The sequence below is a fragment of the Anas platyrhynchos genome, chromosome 27 (assembly GCF_047663525.1).
Source record: "Anas platyrhynchos isolate ZD024472 breed Pekin duck chromosome 27, IASCAAS_PekinDuck_T2T, whole genome shotgun sequence".
In the NCBI taxonomy this organism is placed as follows: domain Eukaryota; kingdom Metazoa; phylum Chordata; class Aves; order Anseriformes; family Anatidae; genus Anas; species Anas platyrhynchos.
Genome location: NC_092613.1, coordinates 4137854 through 4154103, shown reverse-complemented (window position 1 = coordinate 4154103; position 16250 = coordinate 4137854). Strand labels below are relative to the sequence as shown.

General features: G+C 47.0%; 1 protein-coding gene across 5 annotated transcripts in view; it reads left to right on the top strand.

Moving 5' to 3' along the window:
* The window catches only part of ILRUN (inflammation and lipid regulator with UBA-like and NBR1-like domains), a 34505-nt gene extending 19044 nt beyond the window's left edge, over positions 1–15461 (top strand). For 2 of the 5 annotated variants that reach the window (XM_027444887.3, XM_027444888.3), the window contains exons 4-5: positions 810–1138; positions 2706–2915. In XM_027444887.3, the coding sequence (XP_027300688.2) occupies positions 810–1138; positions 2706–2900 (524 nt within the window). In that variant the 3' untranslated portion in view covers positions 2901–2915. Of the gene's footprint in view, positions 1–809; positions 1139–2705; positions 2916–3276; positions 3405–5432; positions 6447–10149 lie in introns of those variants that run through there. The other 3 variants (XR_011805092.1, XR_011805093.1, XM_027444889.3) reach the window with 3 other exon arrangements.
* The last annotated feature ends 789 nt before the right edge of the window (positions 15462–16250 follow it).

Here is a 16250-nt window from a genome sequence, read left to right as displayed (position 1 = left end):
TCAATTTTCCCTCTCTGTGCAGCAAAACAAAACTGGAGCACATTTAATGGAGGGGCGGGGGAAAAAAAAGCAGTAGGACTGAATTTGGATAGGTCCCAAGCAATGTATTTGTGTAAATATGCCGCAGTGTTTGCATGAAGTGTAAATGAAATGGTAAGTAGAAAAAACAATCTTATCTATGTACAAAAGACACATGTGATGTAAGAACTGTAAACATACACACGTATATATTTTAGCCAGTTGTTTGCAAATTTGTGTAATAGTCTACCAGTCTGTGCATCTTGTCTACCTACTGTGGATGTTTTGGAACTGAAACACAGATATTTTAGTGTGAATTGTCATAAACCTAATAACCTTCCAAGTTTTTTTTTTTTTCAGAGCCAAACCTTTTAATGCTAACCAAAACCCATGACCTTTTCTTTGTTGTCAGAGCAGGAGACTGGGAGTGATATCGCCTGGCTCTCATTTCAGACTTGTTGCGTAGCCTTGGTTAAAGTCACTTCAGGTTTTCTTTTTCAGTGCATCCTATTGGTAATCTGAAGTATGGAGTTTCAAGTCATCGTGTCAGCTTGTTTTTTATATGTTCTTACCTGGTTCCTCCAAGTTCAGTAGGAGTAAAACTTACCTGATTCCCTTGAAGGGTTGGACTTTATTCATTTCTACCCAGTACTTCTGATGCTTTATAAAAATGTGTTATAAACAATCATTTTTTTTGCTATTGTAAAGAAATGAGTTCATACTTTCTCCTTTTTCCCACCTCTCCATAAACTCCATCTATTGATGACCCACATGTCTTTCATTTTCCACAGATGTCATCTGGGTGATCCTCAGCGTGGAAGTTGGAGGACTTCTAGGGGTAACACAGCAGCTGTCATCCTTTGAAACAGAGTTCAACACGCAACCGCATCGCAAGGTAGAAGGAAACTTTAACCCGTTCGCCTCTCCGCAGAAGAACAGGCAACCAGATGAAAACAACCTAAAAGACCCTGGGGGTTCCGAGCTAGGCACAATCAGCAAAAACACGTGGGGGCCTGCTCCTGACCAAATCGAACAAGATCAGAATGGACTGTCACAAAACTCTGTAAATCTCTCCCCCAGCAGTCACTCGAACAACTTGTCGGTAGTGACATACAGTAAGGTAGGTGCCCTGGGCGAACAGGAGAATGGGTAGGTGATGAGACTGGTGTATGTAATAGTTCTTCGTTACAAACTGCAAAGCCCTTCCCTTCTGCTTCTGCCAGACCTGCTAAGGAAGGTTTTGAATTTGACTGTCTGACTCTGCCAACTCCTCATATTATATTAAAATACTTTTGCCTCTGATAGACTCTACCAGATCCACCTTTTTTTTGTTTTTGTTTTTGCTTCAAGTCCTTCTTAAAGTTTATATAATCTTGTCTGGGTGCTGTAACTATTAGTGGCTGGGGCCTACTCCAGCTGCATATGCAGATAAGTCAAAATATCTCTCAAGATGTGCTCCTAAGTTTTTACAGAATTAAAAAAAAGAAATGACCACACCCTAAACCTAAGATTAACCAGATAACTTTTTTTTTTAACTGGTGTGGAGTGACTACAGAGCTCACCATTTTGATCCCAGAAGCTATCTGTCAGGAATGGTCAGTCAGAGGACTATTCCTGTCTGTGTCCTTGTCCTGTTTATAATTGTAGGTGACTTTTAAATTATCTTTACTTTAAATCTCTCTCTCTCAAAAGCTTGCTTGGTGGATGCTATAAGAGTCTGAGTGATATTTTGACTGTTTTTATTTGCTTGTGTGTGACAAATGAATAGCAGGATTATTTACAATTCAGAATCCACCTGTTAATGCAGCCAGTATGTGTAGGTGTGTATTGTCGTATGTCAAACTAGTTTGATTTTTAAAATCCTTTAAAAATGCTTTACTGTACTTTAAGCAGGCTGTGTAGGACAATAACACTTGGTTGCTGAATGACTTAATAAAGCCCTAATATTAGTTCACCTACAGCACTTTAGTTCCTAACTGGATGAACTGCCTGTCCTCTACCAGTGGATCATATTTTAGTGGCCTACTTTGCACCAGGGCTATGCTTTTTTTTTTTTTTTTAACTGCTGGCATGCTTGGGAATAACTGTTTGACAGACTACCAATCACCCATTTTGTGTTTTGCACCCCAAAGATAATTTTTTATAAGCTGTATTGGTTCCTGCTTCAAGATTCTTGCTCATTAAACATGAAATGGATGGCTTAAGCAATGAATAAAAAAATAAAGCCTTTCACCTATCAGTTCAAATGCAGTCTGGGTTAACAGTGACCGAAAGTCACTGCTGTTTGATGGTTTCTTGGTGGATAGCAGTGCCTGCTTTCATTCTGGTGTTTGCTGGAGAGACAGACCATCCTCTGACTTGGCAGAGGCCACCTATGTGCTGACACATCTCTGCATAAATTCCATCTCAGGTCCGTTGGGGGTTGTAGTATCCCAGCGAAGGGTGGGGACAGCTCTGCTCGTGCATCAGTCAGTGAAGAGTAAAAATCAGCTGCTAAGTATAGCTCTGAGTTGATGGAATTAGCTAAGCCTTTCACAGCTTAACACTAGGCTTTAATTTAGGTGAGAAAACTCATTTCCACTTTCAGTGGTCAGCTTTAGGGCTGGATTAGCTTTATTTTTTCCCCTTTGCCCTCTTTCTCCAAGCGCAGGCTTAGCAATTGCTTCATCGTTTGTTTGCACTTGCAGGTGGGCACTGCTCAGAGCTGCGCTTCCGAGAAAGTTCCTGCACAGAAATTCTGGATGTGGGGTTTTGGCAGCAGCGTGGCCTTAGTTTCTTCACTAGGTCTCCCCTGTGGAAAATTCCTCGCCCTCCCTACTGAAATGAGAGTGGTGCGGGCAACAAGAGGTCCGGTGTATCAGCAGGGGCTCCTGGCTGCGTAGCAGATTTTGGCTTTTTTGGCTTTTTTTTTTTTTTTTTTTTTTTTTTTTTTTTTTAGGGGGAGCATAGGTGTAAGAAACGTGTACCTGCTGGAGGTGCAGAGAGCATGGCCTGTGCCAGCTGTTCTGTGGAGAAGAAATGCCAAAAAGGAGACAAACAGTGCCAGGGATATTCCTGATAAATTTAAGAAATATGGTCAGGCTAGTAACCCAAAGTTTGTGAGTGGTTACCCCATGAGTTGTTATAACCTAACCTTGGAGGTAGGGCCTTCTTTCTCTTTTTATTCCTTTTAGTATTTTCAGAATATTCATGGGGGTTTTGAGGTAGATTTGATATAAAAGCAGAAATCTTGCTCCTTGCTTTTTTTTTTTTTTTTAGGAAGGGTAACTTGGAGACAGGATGGGCTGCGTAGAAAGTTTATAGATCTGTTGAGGTTTTTATTTCTGACGTGCTGTTTCTGTCTGACATCACACCAGTTCGCTGTTGCTTTGAGAGCCGTTCCTGAGGTAGGTGTGAGGATCAGAGACCTCCTCTAGCCGTGCCCTTTCCATGCACGGCAGGAAGCATTCTGGCATTGTTGCTCACGTTGGTACCATCCCTGTGGTGCGATGCTCTTTCTGCAGTGAACAATTTTTGTAGGTTTGGCATCCTAAATACTTGGTCTCACTTAAAACCGTCAGGTGAACAAGCTTTGCCTTTCCTGGTTTAGCCCTTCTTCCTGCAAGCTGGAAATCCTTCTGGAGAACATTTTTTCCTAAAAAAATAGGTAATGTGTAAGTGGGATCCCCAGCCGGGGCTCAGATTAAATGGAAAAGGGCATGATGGGGGTGGTGTCAGTATTAAACTGCATGGTCAGCAGGTGGTGGTCAGGCACCTGCTGGTAATCTTAGCAATACTTCAGCCTCCCATCTCCTCCTCCTCCCTGGGGACTGGACCTGTACTCTGCTCTTTGTGGAGGGTGAAAGAAAGCTACTACATTCTCTTGTCTTCTGATTGAACATTGACGTGGAAGGCTTTATTTTAAGTTCTAGGAGCAGACAAAGAGCACTGGGGGTTGGTAGTGTAGATACCTGGATATAGGATATCTGGATTGTACTTATATTGGGCAGAACATCTAATATTTTTCATGCACCCAGTTAGTGGGGTGAATCCCTAGTCATATTTAACACACCATTTGGTGAGATGCAGCAGAGGGGATGGTTAGAGCTCAGTTAAGGCCTCTGTCCTGCCTTTAAAAGGAGGATAAGCCCCTAAATATTTATCACATCATTGCCGAGGCTTCCATTCTGCCGAGAGACTGTGAAGGGCCCCAGCCACACGGTTGCATGAGACCATGAAATCTCTGAGATAAAACTAGCTGTTCCTTGTGTCTGCCGCTGTAAAACATGCTAAAAGCCTCGAAGTTGCCAGACCTTGTCTGTGTAAGTTCTCTCTCTGGTGCAATTGAGCAGGTGTAACTTGTCCTCTGCAATTCCCCAGTGGAGCCAGGATCTCGGTGCTGCTGATGTGCCATCTGCTGCCAGATGAGATGAGGATGTCAATGTTTCACACGTGGAAACGGCCAGAGTGCTTTGCAGAGCACGTGGTACAGATGCTGTGCTCAATGAAACAAACTTTCCTAGAGAAAAAAAGGCACCAAATCGCCTATAAGCAGATAAGCAGAAACCTGTGATACACTTGAAACTGTGATCTTTGTTCCTGCTGTAGTATATGCCTTCCTCAGGCCATCCTGCCTCACCCTATGAAATAAACTGCTGGAAGGCTGTAGATCAGGGTCTGTGTTCAGGGCATTGCTCAAAGCATGTTGTATATCCATTCCCTGGGGAGTTTTTGCATGTTCTTAGCGTTAAACATGTGCGGGATGGGATGCTTATCTTGGGATAGGGATGAGTTTGTGTTAGAGTCCAGATATACCCATGCATGGGTATTTTATTCTCCTCTTTGGCAATCACTTTCTCTCTGTATTCTCAAGAGAGATGAGGCTAATATAGCCTCCTTCTATTTACTCGCTCCTGTCTCATAGCAACACTGTCGAGGTCACTGCTGCTCTCTTGTGACAGTCTTTTACACTAAAAGCACAAGATGCGTTCTTATAGTGCCTGGGAATTAGAGTTAAATTTCTTAACGAAGGCAAGAAACGTACAGTTTAAATGTCTAAAAAGCTCTGGGGTGGATAGCCATGTACTGACACTCACATCGTACTTGTCACTTCTATATGAAAATAGATGTCTGAATCTCTAGCTGAATTTAGCTGCCTGCCCGTGTGAGTTGAGGTGTTGCTGCTTGCTGTGTAATGCAGAAAACTGCATGGGGAAGTTCTGACCTGCAAGGATTCACCTGTACAAAACAATTTGCAGAGTCATTGCCATAGCAAAAAATGTTCTACAACTTGCCTGAGGATAATCCAGTTTGCTCATTGCTCACAATACTCTTAAAAGCCCGTATAATAGAAGCATTTTGGAATTTGGGGTCAAACTCTTACCACCTTTTTTACCCTGCTGTATTTACACTCCCCATCTTCATTCTGTGTGCAGCTGAACTCCGATCTGTGCTATTTGACAGCAACCTGCATGCAGGGGAAGCCCAATGTCCCTCTGTCCTTACAGCCTGTAACTGGCCTCTCCTCTCTGGGTTTAAAAGTTGCTGCTGCTCCTGGAAGCTTCTACCAGACCAGGACACTCCAACTGGCCTATTCCTGGAGTACCTCTCTAGACTTCAGACAGAATTTTCTCTACTGGAAACTGTTTGGGTACCAAACTGTATTTGTGGGTAAGGAATGAGCCCCAGAAATGCACACCCCCCTGTAGAGGAGAAGCTCCTCTTCTGGTGTCTGGGCTTTACACCGGGCTGGTTACCCCATGGTTAAATTTGTTCAGAGCAAGTGGGAGAATATCGGTCTCCAAACTACTGCAGCGAGCCTCTGACAGCCAGACTGCTACAGCGTCTGCAGGCTGAACTGACAGTGCATGAGCTGCTTTGCTTTTGTGGTGGAAGGCTAATGTTTGGATGCTGCATGCTAGCTCATCCATGAAAACCAACAGTCCTCGTGCCTTCGGACTGTGGGAAGTGCCATATAATGTGATTTTTAGCTTGACTTAGCTCCACTGCAGGCCAGCAGTTTCCCTGTTTTTCTCTCTGTGGACTAAAAGCTTGCTGTTAAGTCAGAAAAACCAAGGTGCTGCATGGTGGCTTGCTCACATCCCTGAGCCCTCTGCGCTCCATCAGCTCCGTGCATCTCCAGCAGCTCTGAGGGGGTTTGAACTGCTGCACCATGTTAGCACAGCATGCATGGAATTACAGGAAAAAAAAAGTGCTAAATACTTTGTTCTTCTGCTTGTGTTGAGCTTTCCTAAGTTAGCTGAGCGTGGGTTGGAGGAGCAGTGCCCAGGAGCAGCCCAGGGACGTGTAGCGCTGGCTGATGCTGTCGGTGTCTGCTGGGAGTCTCCTGCACTGCTCCGCAGCTGGGCACCAAACTCCTGTCTCTCCTCGTGTACCTCTTCTTCATCTTGACTCAATCCCAAAGGTGAAATAAAGATAGCTGTTTGAAAGCCTGTGTTGTGATGGTTTATGAAAGATCCACTTATGCTTGGTTTCATTTTTGGTGTTACCTCAAAATGCTCCACTACTCCACAGCTGTGTTTAGGAAGGGGATGGCGTGCTCCTGTTCCCTCAAATCACATCCAGATGCTGTGGATGTGAATGTGGAGGCTTTACTGTGCTTGGTTGGTCCCCAAGCACAGGTGTCTTCATTTATAGACCTCCACATTTACAAAGCCCTTAACTTTCCAAAACCTCTCAATTCCCTTCTAGACACTGACATCAACCGATGCTTTATAACAAAAATTAGCATGTACAGGCCTCTCTTGAAAAAATCACGGCCCTCTGTTCTCCTGCATTTGTCTGAATAGCCGGCATGCTTTTTGTAGCCAGTTAGCAATTACTCGTGGGGAAGATGCTAGAAGAACTGAAAGTGAATTTGCAAAGCTGCAGCTGAGCTTTTCATAAAAGCAGTGATCTCATTTTCAGAATGGAAGCGAATTCACCAAAATAGTGTGAGTAGTTCTTCAGCTGGAATAACTGGGGTAAAACTGCACGTGTATGCAGAATTATTTTTGCATTTTATGATGTAAAACCTTGCGTACAAGGGATAATTATTCTCCAAAGTGTCCTGTAATGGAGGTTGGTATTTGCATTGTAACAGTAACTGAAGTCTTTAGGTACCAAGACACTATTATAACTGTGTTGAATAAATGTAATAAGAAACAAATGCTCCGTGAAGAGCTTGCATCTTACTGAAGAAGAGGAAAAAGTATTGAAGTGTGCTTATTTTGGGGGGAGGGAGGGGTGATAAGAGTTTCTTGCTGAAGGATGGATAAAAAGGAAGGATAAAAACCACCTGAATAAAATGACCTAGCAACATGTGGTAGGAACTAAACTGAAATCTGTTTCTTCCTACCCTAGTCCTGATGATTTAACAAACAACACAAAAGCACAGCTTAGTGAACAGCCTTTAGAATCCATAAATTTAATTTCACAAAAAATACTATTTTTCCCCTGTAAATATCCAGAAGAACTTGAGGTGGTATGCTTCCTGCGGTGATGCTAGTTTAAAACAAGTTCCTTTCTTCCATGCAGGAGCTCTGTTAGGTGTGATGTGAGACCAAGCCCACGCTCTTGGTCTTCAAGAAGCAACCTTCAGGGTTTTGTAAGTTCTCATATGCACTAATAAATCTCAGGGGTAAATGACCTGCGGTGAAAAGCTCCTTGTATGCAGAGTTACATTATGGTAATCCCAAGACCAAGGATTTTTTTTTCCTTTTTGGTGAGTTTCATTGCATGAAGCTACCTTCAGGCAGATGGGGAGCATCCTGCTCTTGAAGTTGCTGGAGCAGGGCGAGGAGCTCACAGGAGGTGTCAGCCTGCAAGCGGCACAGAGCTGTGGGCACTCGGTAACGTGACTCTAAAGCTGAGCTAAATTCTGACTTTAATTAAGGCGTTATTAGCATAATTGTATAGCTTTAAATTAGGTGCTGCAGTAAACAATACCTGGAGATCCAGGGGGTTCCCTGAGAACGAGGCCAGCAGCCGCTTCGCATGGGCTGGCTGCGCACACGAGGACTAATGACCTGTTCTGTCTGACTTCAGTGCAGGGCTCTGGGCTGTGCTCTCATTAACTGCCTTAATCCCTTTGTCGGGAGGTGCTGCAGGTGACTTGGTTTATGGCAGGCTCAAATGAGCCACCAAAAAGGTTTTGCTGCGGAGCGGGGAGCCCCCAGCAGAGGGAGCAGGCAGCTGGGAGCACTCAGTGCGCGGAGCACCCCTGGGAGGTTTGGGAGAGCTTTGCCAGTCGGATCTGCAAACAAAGCCTCTGTGCAGCTGATTAAAAGATGCAGCAAATTGTGGTGAATGTCAGTGCAGGTGATCAGCCACAAATTCAGGTTTTTGTCTGCAGAGCAGTACTGGGTGCAGCAGCTCAGCCCCTTTGAGGCGGGACTATTTAGGATCTTGTGCCTAGCATAACTTTCCTTCTGTATCCTTCATCATTTTCTGTGTGCACATGCACCCATGACTCTTCATGGTACTTTAATGCACGGTTTCCCTTCTGCTCTTCGCCTTCCCACTGTTTCAACAACAGTATTTTTAATTAACCCATTATTAACATAATTGTGTAGCTTTAAATGAGATGCTACAGAAAGCAGGACCTGAGCGGTGCCTGAAGATCCAGAAGGTTTTCCTGAGAGGTTTCCCAGAAAAAAACCTGAGAGGTTTTCTTTCTGCTCTTGCCTTTCCCCCAGTTTCATGACAGTATTTTTTTCTTAAGTGTTGGATATCTCAGCCTCAGTCTTCTGATGGAAACTTCTGCTTTCTGTGTGGAAGTGTTGGGGAATCCATTGGGTGTTGTCTCCCGAAGAGCTTGGTTCCCAGTCTGGGAGTACAGCACCTTCCTAGGGCTGCTGTGTGCTTGGTTTTCCATCACCTGCACACGTTTCTGGCTACAAGCAGTAATTTCCCAGCTCCCAATCTTCTTTTCCATGCTCTGCACGCAGTGCACAAGATGTCCTGTTTAATTGTTTGCTCCTCTCTTGGATGACTTCTGAGAGCTGTTGGGAGATGCTCCATTTTGCTATTGCCTTCTATTTTGCCATTCAATATATCCTAAAGAATTAACTTCTCACTAGCTGCAGCAAAATCATCAGCTCCTTGTAGCGCTTCCTTGATAGCACAGATACACAGCGGAGCTCTTGAAATTGGGCTTTTGCAATTCAGCTTGAGCTAGTGCAGTTGGCACTTGACGTGAGTTGTGTTAGACTCATTTCATGGCTCATGCAGCGAGGTTGTTGTGGAGCTGCAGTAGGACATGCAGGAAATGATGGTGGGTTTGGTGTGATTTATTTTTTTTTTGAGATTTTTCCTTCGAAAGGTGAAATTGTGAAAACTTGAAGCCATTACTGTCTTAATGACAGAGAAGGGCTTTGTGCTGTCTGTGCTTTTGGCTAACTCATCAGGATGCTCATAAGAAGTTGGGCTGCACAAAATGAGACTCTGACAATGAAGTACAGCGAGCTCCTCTCCCTCGTCCCGCTTCTAACCTGAGCATGTCCTTGGGTGTTACGGGGGGATTTTGTGTGGTTTGTATCTCCAGCATTGTGACAAACCGAGCAGCTCTGTGGCTTGGGAGATCCCTTACCCGCCTGTCGGTCTCCTTGTTCTGCGTGATGAAGGACTGGCCACTTGGTTCGAAGAATAGAATAACGTTATCCTGAGAGAGCAAATACATCGCTGGGAATGTGGACTTAAAATCCTGGCTTTCCTTGAATAGCCTCTACTACCTGTTAGGGCCTCTTAGCTGCTTGCTGTAATCTTTAGAATACTCCTGTGAAAGCGTAGTCGCTGGCTTTGCAGGTGTTGTGGCATCTAGAAGCAATTTTTGCTCTGGGGTAGAAAATACCCCAAGTTTCTTGGTCCAGTAGCACCTGAGAAATGTTTTGCCTGGTTTTAACCTGGCAAAGTAACATCTGAAGGAGGTAAGTGGGTAGCACCTGGCATCTCCCCCTGGGGGACAGCTCTAAGCTCCGAACCCTGCGTTTTGTGAGCGTTTCCCAAGGCTGGACAGCAGAGGTGGCTTTGGAGGGCAAGGGGTTGCGTTGGGTTCAGCAGTGTGGGATGGGCTGGTCGGTATTTGTAGGCGTACGCTGATCGCTTTTCTTTCCTTACCAATTAAAATTGATTATGTCTCCAACTTTCTTTCAGGGTTTCCACGGTCCTTATCCCTTCGGACAGTCTTAAAACACAAACACACAAAACGGGTATCGGCAAGAAGAGAATTTAAAGAACTGACTTTTGGGGGAAGGGAGGGGGATCCACGTGGCAGACAGACACAGCGTGGACCCCCCTTCTCTGCCTCCATGTTCTGGATAAAGAAGAAAATAAAACAAAAGCCCAGTAACTTAAGACTAGCTGTTTCCAGAGGAAAAAATCTAAGTATGCATGTGTGAATGCTGAATTTCAGGAGTGGTGTTTAATGCTATGAGAAAGAATATACCAACGCCATGGATTATTTTTTTTTTTTAGAAGTCATTCTCACACTTAATTAGGTAGCTTAAAAAGAAGATTTAAAAATGAAAATGAAAAAAGCCATCTTTAAAAAAATATTTTGCCTACAGAGCGGTTGTAGTTTGAGCAAATGTTTAATTTCTGTTTGTTTCCTGTTCATATTTTTTTTAAATAAGGGACAGCGTGCATTTTTATGGAACTGTCATGTTTTGCTTGTTACCGAATGGGAATTTGCTTAGCATCTTCTGGGTTTTGTGCGGTGACTTGTTTTTGTTGGATGTGTTTTAATGACAGGTTGGGTCTGCACCCAGCTCTGCATTTTTAATATCACCTTCTGTTTATAGTTACCACCTTTTTAATCTTAATTCTTTCTTTTTTTTTTTTTTTTTTTCTCCCTTTTGGTTTGGGTGTTGCTGTTAGTTGTCCTGCATGTCGCTAGAAACCCTGCTGGAGACCAGGTCTCAGCATCACAATTAGGGAGAGACTCTGGGACTGGGTTAGGATAGCGTGGAGGGCTCGTTCCCCTTCCCTTTGTACACAAAGTACACGTAAATACACACCCGTGTTAATAAGAAACAGATTTATTAAAGTTCCAGAGCTATGTGGTTAGCCTATAAGAATACCTTTTTGTTAACTCTGATGTACAGTAGCTGTGCCTAGAGCAACCAAGCAAGTATATCGGTCTCGTGCCAAGAAGAAACTTTTCCTGTAGCTGTAATTCACGTGCTGGTAGTTGCAAAGCTTTGCAAGTCCTGTCCTTAGAGTTTTGAATCTCCCATCTCTCTCTCACACACGTTTAAGTTTGAATCCATTTCTCCTGTCATAAGGTGTTAGCTTCGAGGCTCATTCTTTGCATTTTTGAATGTAGAGGAAGAGTTAGCGTCAGCTGCTGGACTCCACTCTGTCGCCTTGTGTTGTTGCCTTTCTCATCCTGGCTTGGAGCTTTGTTGAGGCTCTTGCCTTCTAACCGGGCTCTCCAGGGCTTGTTTCTAGAGGAGGGGTTGTTCCTCCACAGATGCAGGTCGTTCTGCTGCTCCTCTGGTGCATTTTTCTGTGGTTAGTGGTTGGAAAGCCCGCGGTGAGGGGAGGGAGATGGCCTCATGGATTCCTAAAGCTCCGTGTCGCCTTCACATCCTCCTGAAGGGGGGTGAGCTGAGGGGGCACTGACTTGTGCAGAAGCTTGAACGAACTGCCAAAGATACGATGATATGCAAAGACCCCGCTACCTTCTTCCAGATCTCTGGTGCAGCCTCCTTTCTCCTCTTTGGAGCAGGGCGCAGGCGTGCGGTGTGGCTTCAGGCTGGTCGCTCCCTCCTGGTTGTGTTTTCGTGGTTGGCTTTCAGGGGAGGCTTCGTTCTCCTTGCAGCTACCAATTAGTGCGTACAGGTGGATCCTGTGGAGGGCTTAGGAAGAAGCTAGGATGCTGTAGCCCCACGCTGGCTGCTTGCTGTTAATTGTATGGAAATAGCTGACAGGTTTGTCTGTGCTTGAGGTTTGGATATTAAGGGTCGCTGTTACCTGGAGCCTCCCTATAAGAATGCACTTGCTGGGAGAAATGAGTATAATGTGAGAAACCACCTGTATGCGAGAGGCACTGCGGGGTTTGGATCGCCAGCCCCGTGCACGTGTGGTTTGGTGAAAACCTGGGTTTATTTCAGCAGCTTGTTTGAGGTACGGATCCGGATGGAGCTGCTCAGGAATGCAGCCGTGGAAGGTGGCGCTGCGTAGTGCCATCGCAGTCTGGTTCTTGTCCTGCAACATCCTTCTGCCCAGCTTCAGTTGTGTTGTAGCATCCAGCCCAGGGAGCGGGCTGCATTGCTGCAGTGGTGGATTTGTGGGAGCAGGTGGAGCTCACCAACAGCGTGCCACGCTCTGAAGACGTGGGTGCATGCCTGGCCAGTGCATCTCCTGCAATGCTGCCGCTTCTGAAAGCATCTAAAACACTGGGGACTGCAGTTTGCCCGAATGTCAAGGTGATTCCTTATCTTTATGAGCTCCTTTTGTCAGCTGGGTGGGTGGGGAAGCAAGACCTGAGCCTGCATGGTACAGCTGGCGCTGTGACCTCTGCCTCCTATCGCCTGGGAGCCCTTTGAGCCCTCGGTGCCCCAGCTCCAGCTTCCTGCTCCCAGGCACAAATTCTTCCCCTGCATAGAGTGGCTGCCACGCCTGTGCTGCTCCTGCTAAGGCTGTTTTCTCCCTTCCTTGTAACAAGCTTGCATGCACCCCACGTAGTCCTGTGCTTTCCCACTCAGGAGGCACACTTGTTTTGCGCAGATCCGAATCCACTCGTGAGTGATTTCAGTCCGTGGTGGCCTCGTGACAAGGGTCACCGACTCCAGGGTGTGAAGAGAGGCAGAGCCTGATCTGAGATGCTGCTGAAATCCGCATCCTCTCGCTGCTCACCCGGCAGCCGTCCCCCAGGTAGCTGAGCTAAGTGCTCTCATCGTGGGGTGACCTCTCCGAAATGACCGTGCAGGGCTCCGGAGGTGTTGGAGGTTGGGTTCTGACCCTTGCTGTGACAGCGGGACAACCTTTAGCTTGGTGGTTGCTCTACCTTGCCAGGTTTTTTCCTCTAGTAAAAACTGTTTCACTGGGGCTGAAGGCGGTTTTCTCTCCTTTCTTGGAGCTTAGTGGTGCTGCTGGCCCTCACACTGCTCTTGCAGTCAGGTTTCCAGCTTTAAATGAGGTGGGTTTGAAATATTCAGCAAAACTGCTTCCAGGTGGCTTCAGGGCGCTGCGATTGCAGTGGTTTCCATAGGATCGAGGCATTCAAACTCACGGAGACTTTGCATCAGATACATGAAATAAATGGTATGGATTTTCAGGGGGGGCTGAATGCCAAGAGTCTGGTGCGCGTGTGGCAGCCGAGGTGAGCGGAGCCAGGTGAGTTACACGTGCACACCTCAGGCCTGGTAGGGATAGGAGGAAATCGTGGCTGAGTTGAGACTGGTGAACCAGTACAGAGGAAACATCACCCCAGGGAGGTCGCTGATCCTGACTGGGGGGAGACAGGGCCGGCACCCACTGGTAGGTGGCAGGGACGGAGCAGGCGCCGGCTCTGGCCTGACTGACACCCACCTGCCCTGAGGAGGGGGAGAGCCTCCTTCCTCACCTGCTCCTCCAGAAAGAAAAAACACTGCCCTATATCTGCTCTCCAGACGGATCCATGTGTCGAGCACGAGCCACCTTGGATGTGGAGCTGTCACCCCCCGAGCAGGGACAGTGCAGGCAGCCCAGGGAAGCCAGAGCACGGTCAGAGCTCCGCAGGAACAACCCCAAACCGGTAAAAAAAAAAAGGCAGACAGAGGGGAGAAATCCCCTGCCTGCATCTCAGGGGTGTCATACTCAGTTCTCGAGGGCTGGAGGATGCAGCTGCCCCTCCGAAGGGCAGAGCTGCGTGGGTTTGAGCAGCCGGAGCCCGCAGGGTTGGGAAATGCACGCTGTCCCGTCTCTGGGTTTCTCTTGTGTTTAATTAATTTTATTATTATTTTTTTTTCCTTGTGTGAATGAGTGGGTGGTTCTGCAGCCTGTCTATTCTCTCTGGGGGGAGTGCATGTGTAGCCCAGGATGGTGTGTTGCCTCATGGAGTCTGGGAGAAGTCCTATGATAGCACATTGGGGGTAAAAATAAAAAAAAAATAAAAGTTTTTTTTTTCCGTAATGTATAAATGAATATTTGTATGATTAAATTAACACAGAAAAAAATGTTCTATAGCTGTTGAGAGTTTTATTGAAGATGAAAAAAGAATTTGAATCTGACATCTTGTAGCTAAATGTACTTCTGCTGTCCCCGGGGTGTTCCCAGCCTCATGAGCTCACTTCTCTCCCTGCCTTTACCCCAACTCAGTTTACAAAGGAGAAATTCAACGTGTGCTGAGTTTACAAACAAACCTCCCAGCCCAGGTAGATGTGTGAGGAGAGGCTGAGGCCCACGTGGATTTTTTTGTGAAAGGTGATGGGGAAGAGCCTGTGCAGGAGGGAGGGGGTCCCATGGCAGTGCGAGATCCCTGCTGAGGGCAGGGGGGTGGAGGAGAGCACCTGGGGGCAAAGCTGGGCATTGGGAGCCTTGAAGGCCTTGTGGATACGCATACGAGCTTAGAACCAGGCCAGCCATTTCCCAAAACAGCCACATTTCTGCTCAGGGCCATTGCTGGGGGCTGGGGCTGAGCCCCCAGGTGTGCCCCCAGAGCCCCTCGTGTGGCTGCGGCCTGGCTCTTCGCTGAGGCGCCGCGGTGCCCCGTGGAGGTGTTTTGGCCTGCTCACCGCTGTCACCAGCGGATGTCCCTCGTCCCACGGGCAGGGAACCTCACACATGGAGCTGTGTCTGCTGCCTGCACCCCTCCTCTCCCGGGGGACAGGACGATGAGCAGGGTGAGCCCAGGCTGCTGGAGCTGCCGGTGCCATTCCCATGGATCCCAGATGGAAATGGGACGGAGGGGAGGTGGCATCGAGGGGTGCAGCGTGAGGAGGAGCAGAGATTTGGGTTTAGCCATCTTCACGTGGTCACCAGCACAAAGCTTTGTGCTGCTTGTGTCGTTTTGGGGCGTCCTGGTGCACCCCCAGACCGTGGCACAGGGATCGCAGTGCATCAGGCTGCAAACAGGGGCTGTGGTTTGGGGACCCTGGGGTAATCAGCAGAGGAATTCTGACTGAACTTAGCCTATTTTTTAAAATTATTTTTATTTTTTTTTTATTTCATATCTTATATTTTATATTTATTATTATCACTAGGGAAATATCTAGTAGTGCCCTGTATTAGGATGGGGACGTGTGAAGGACCTTGGGAGCCACCTGAGTGGCCACGTCGGGCTGATGGCATTTCCCAAGCAAGCCCTTATTGCTCCAGGCACCCAGCCGAAACATTTGCCTATATAAACTATATTCTGGAGCAGCTTAGCTGAAGCTGATCTCTTGCTTATGTGTGACTTTGTTACTAATCCTCGCAAGAAACCTCAATGTGTGCGTGTGCTGGGTTTGCCTTTTACCATTTGAATAAATGCTTGGATCTTTCATGTGCTGTTTCAGCTTGACTGAAAACCTTACAGGGAACAGACATCCTGCTGCCTGTGCCCACGGGTGTTTGTTTTGTGCCTTGAAAAGAACGCACCCCTTGAGCTCTCGGTGCTCACGGGTGTCTGAGACCGATCCGTGTTTGGACAGGTTAAGTCGCCCCCCTCCTTCCCCCCCCAACTTTTCATTTACTGCTTATTTGCTTGAAGGAATCTGTTTGCCTTTAGGGCTGCAACCTGTCAGAAGTTCACCAGAGCAGGACAATACGATCACACCTTCCTTCTAACGCTATCTCCCGAGCAGGTGAGCGACTGGAGCGATTGCTAGACTGGAGGTCATCTTACCACCGCGGCTCCTGCACGGTTCGTGGCGCGGGGCGAGCTGGCACGGCAGGGCGCCAGCTCAAACAGCTGCTGCAGCCACCTGTGAGCCGTCAGGGTTTGCGCTTTCTCCTTCGTCTATTTTTTTTTGAGGTGGGCCAGATCATTGTCCATTAAAAGTTAATAATAATTTTTAAAAGCTGCTCTCAATCAGCTGATTTTTTCGGCTTGGTGGAGCGGTGGCTGTTGTAGGATGTTCACTGCTGTGGGGACAGAGGGGAGAGGGGCACGCAGGGACTGAGCTGCATCATCCCCTGGCCCGTGTGCTGCCCTGGCAGCTGCTGCTTTCCTCGGCTGACCAAGGACCACAGCACAGCTCCGAGCAGCCTGTGCCAAAACCTCCACAGCACCACACTGCAGGCACCGGGTCTGGGGCTCCAGCGAGCACCTCACCATCCTGGAGCAGTTG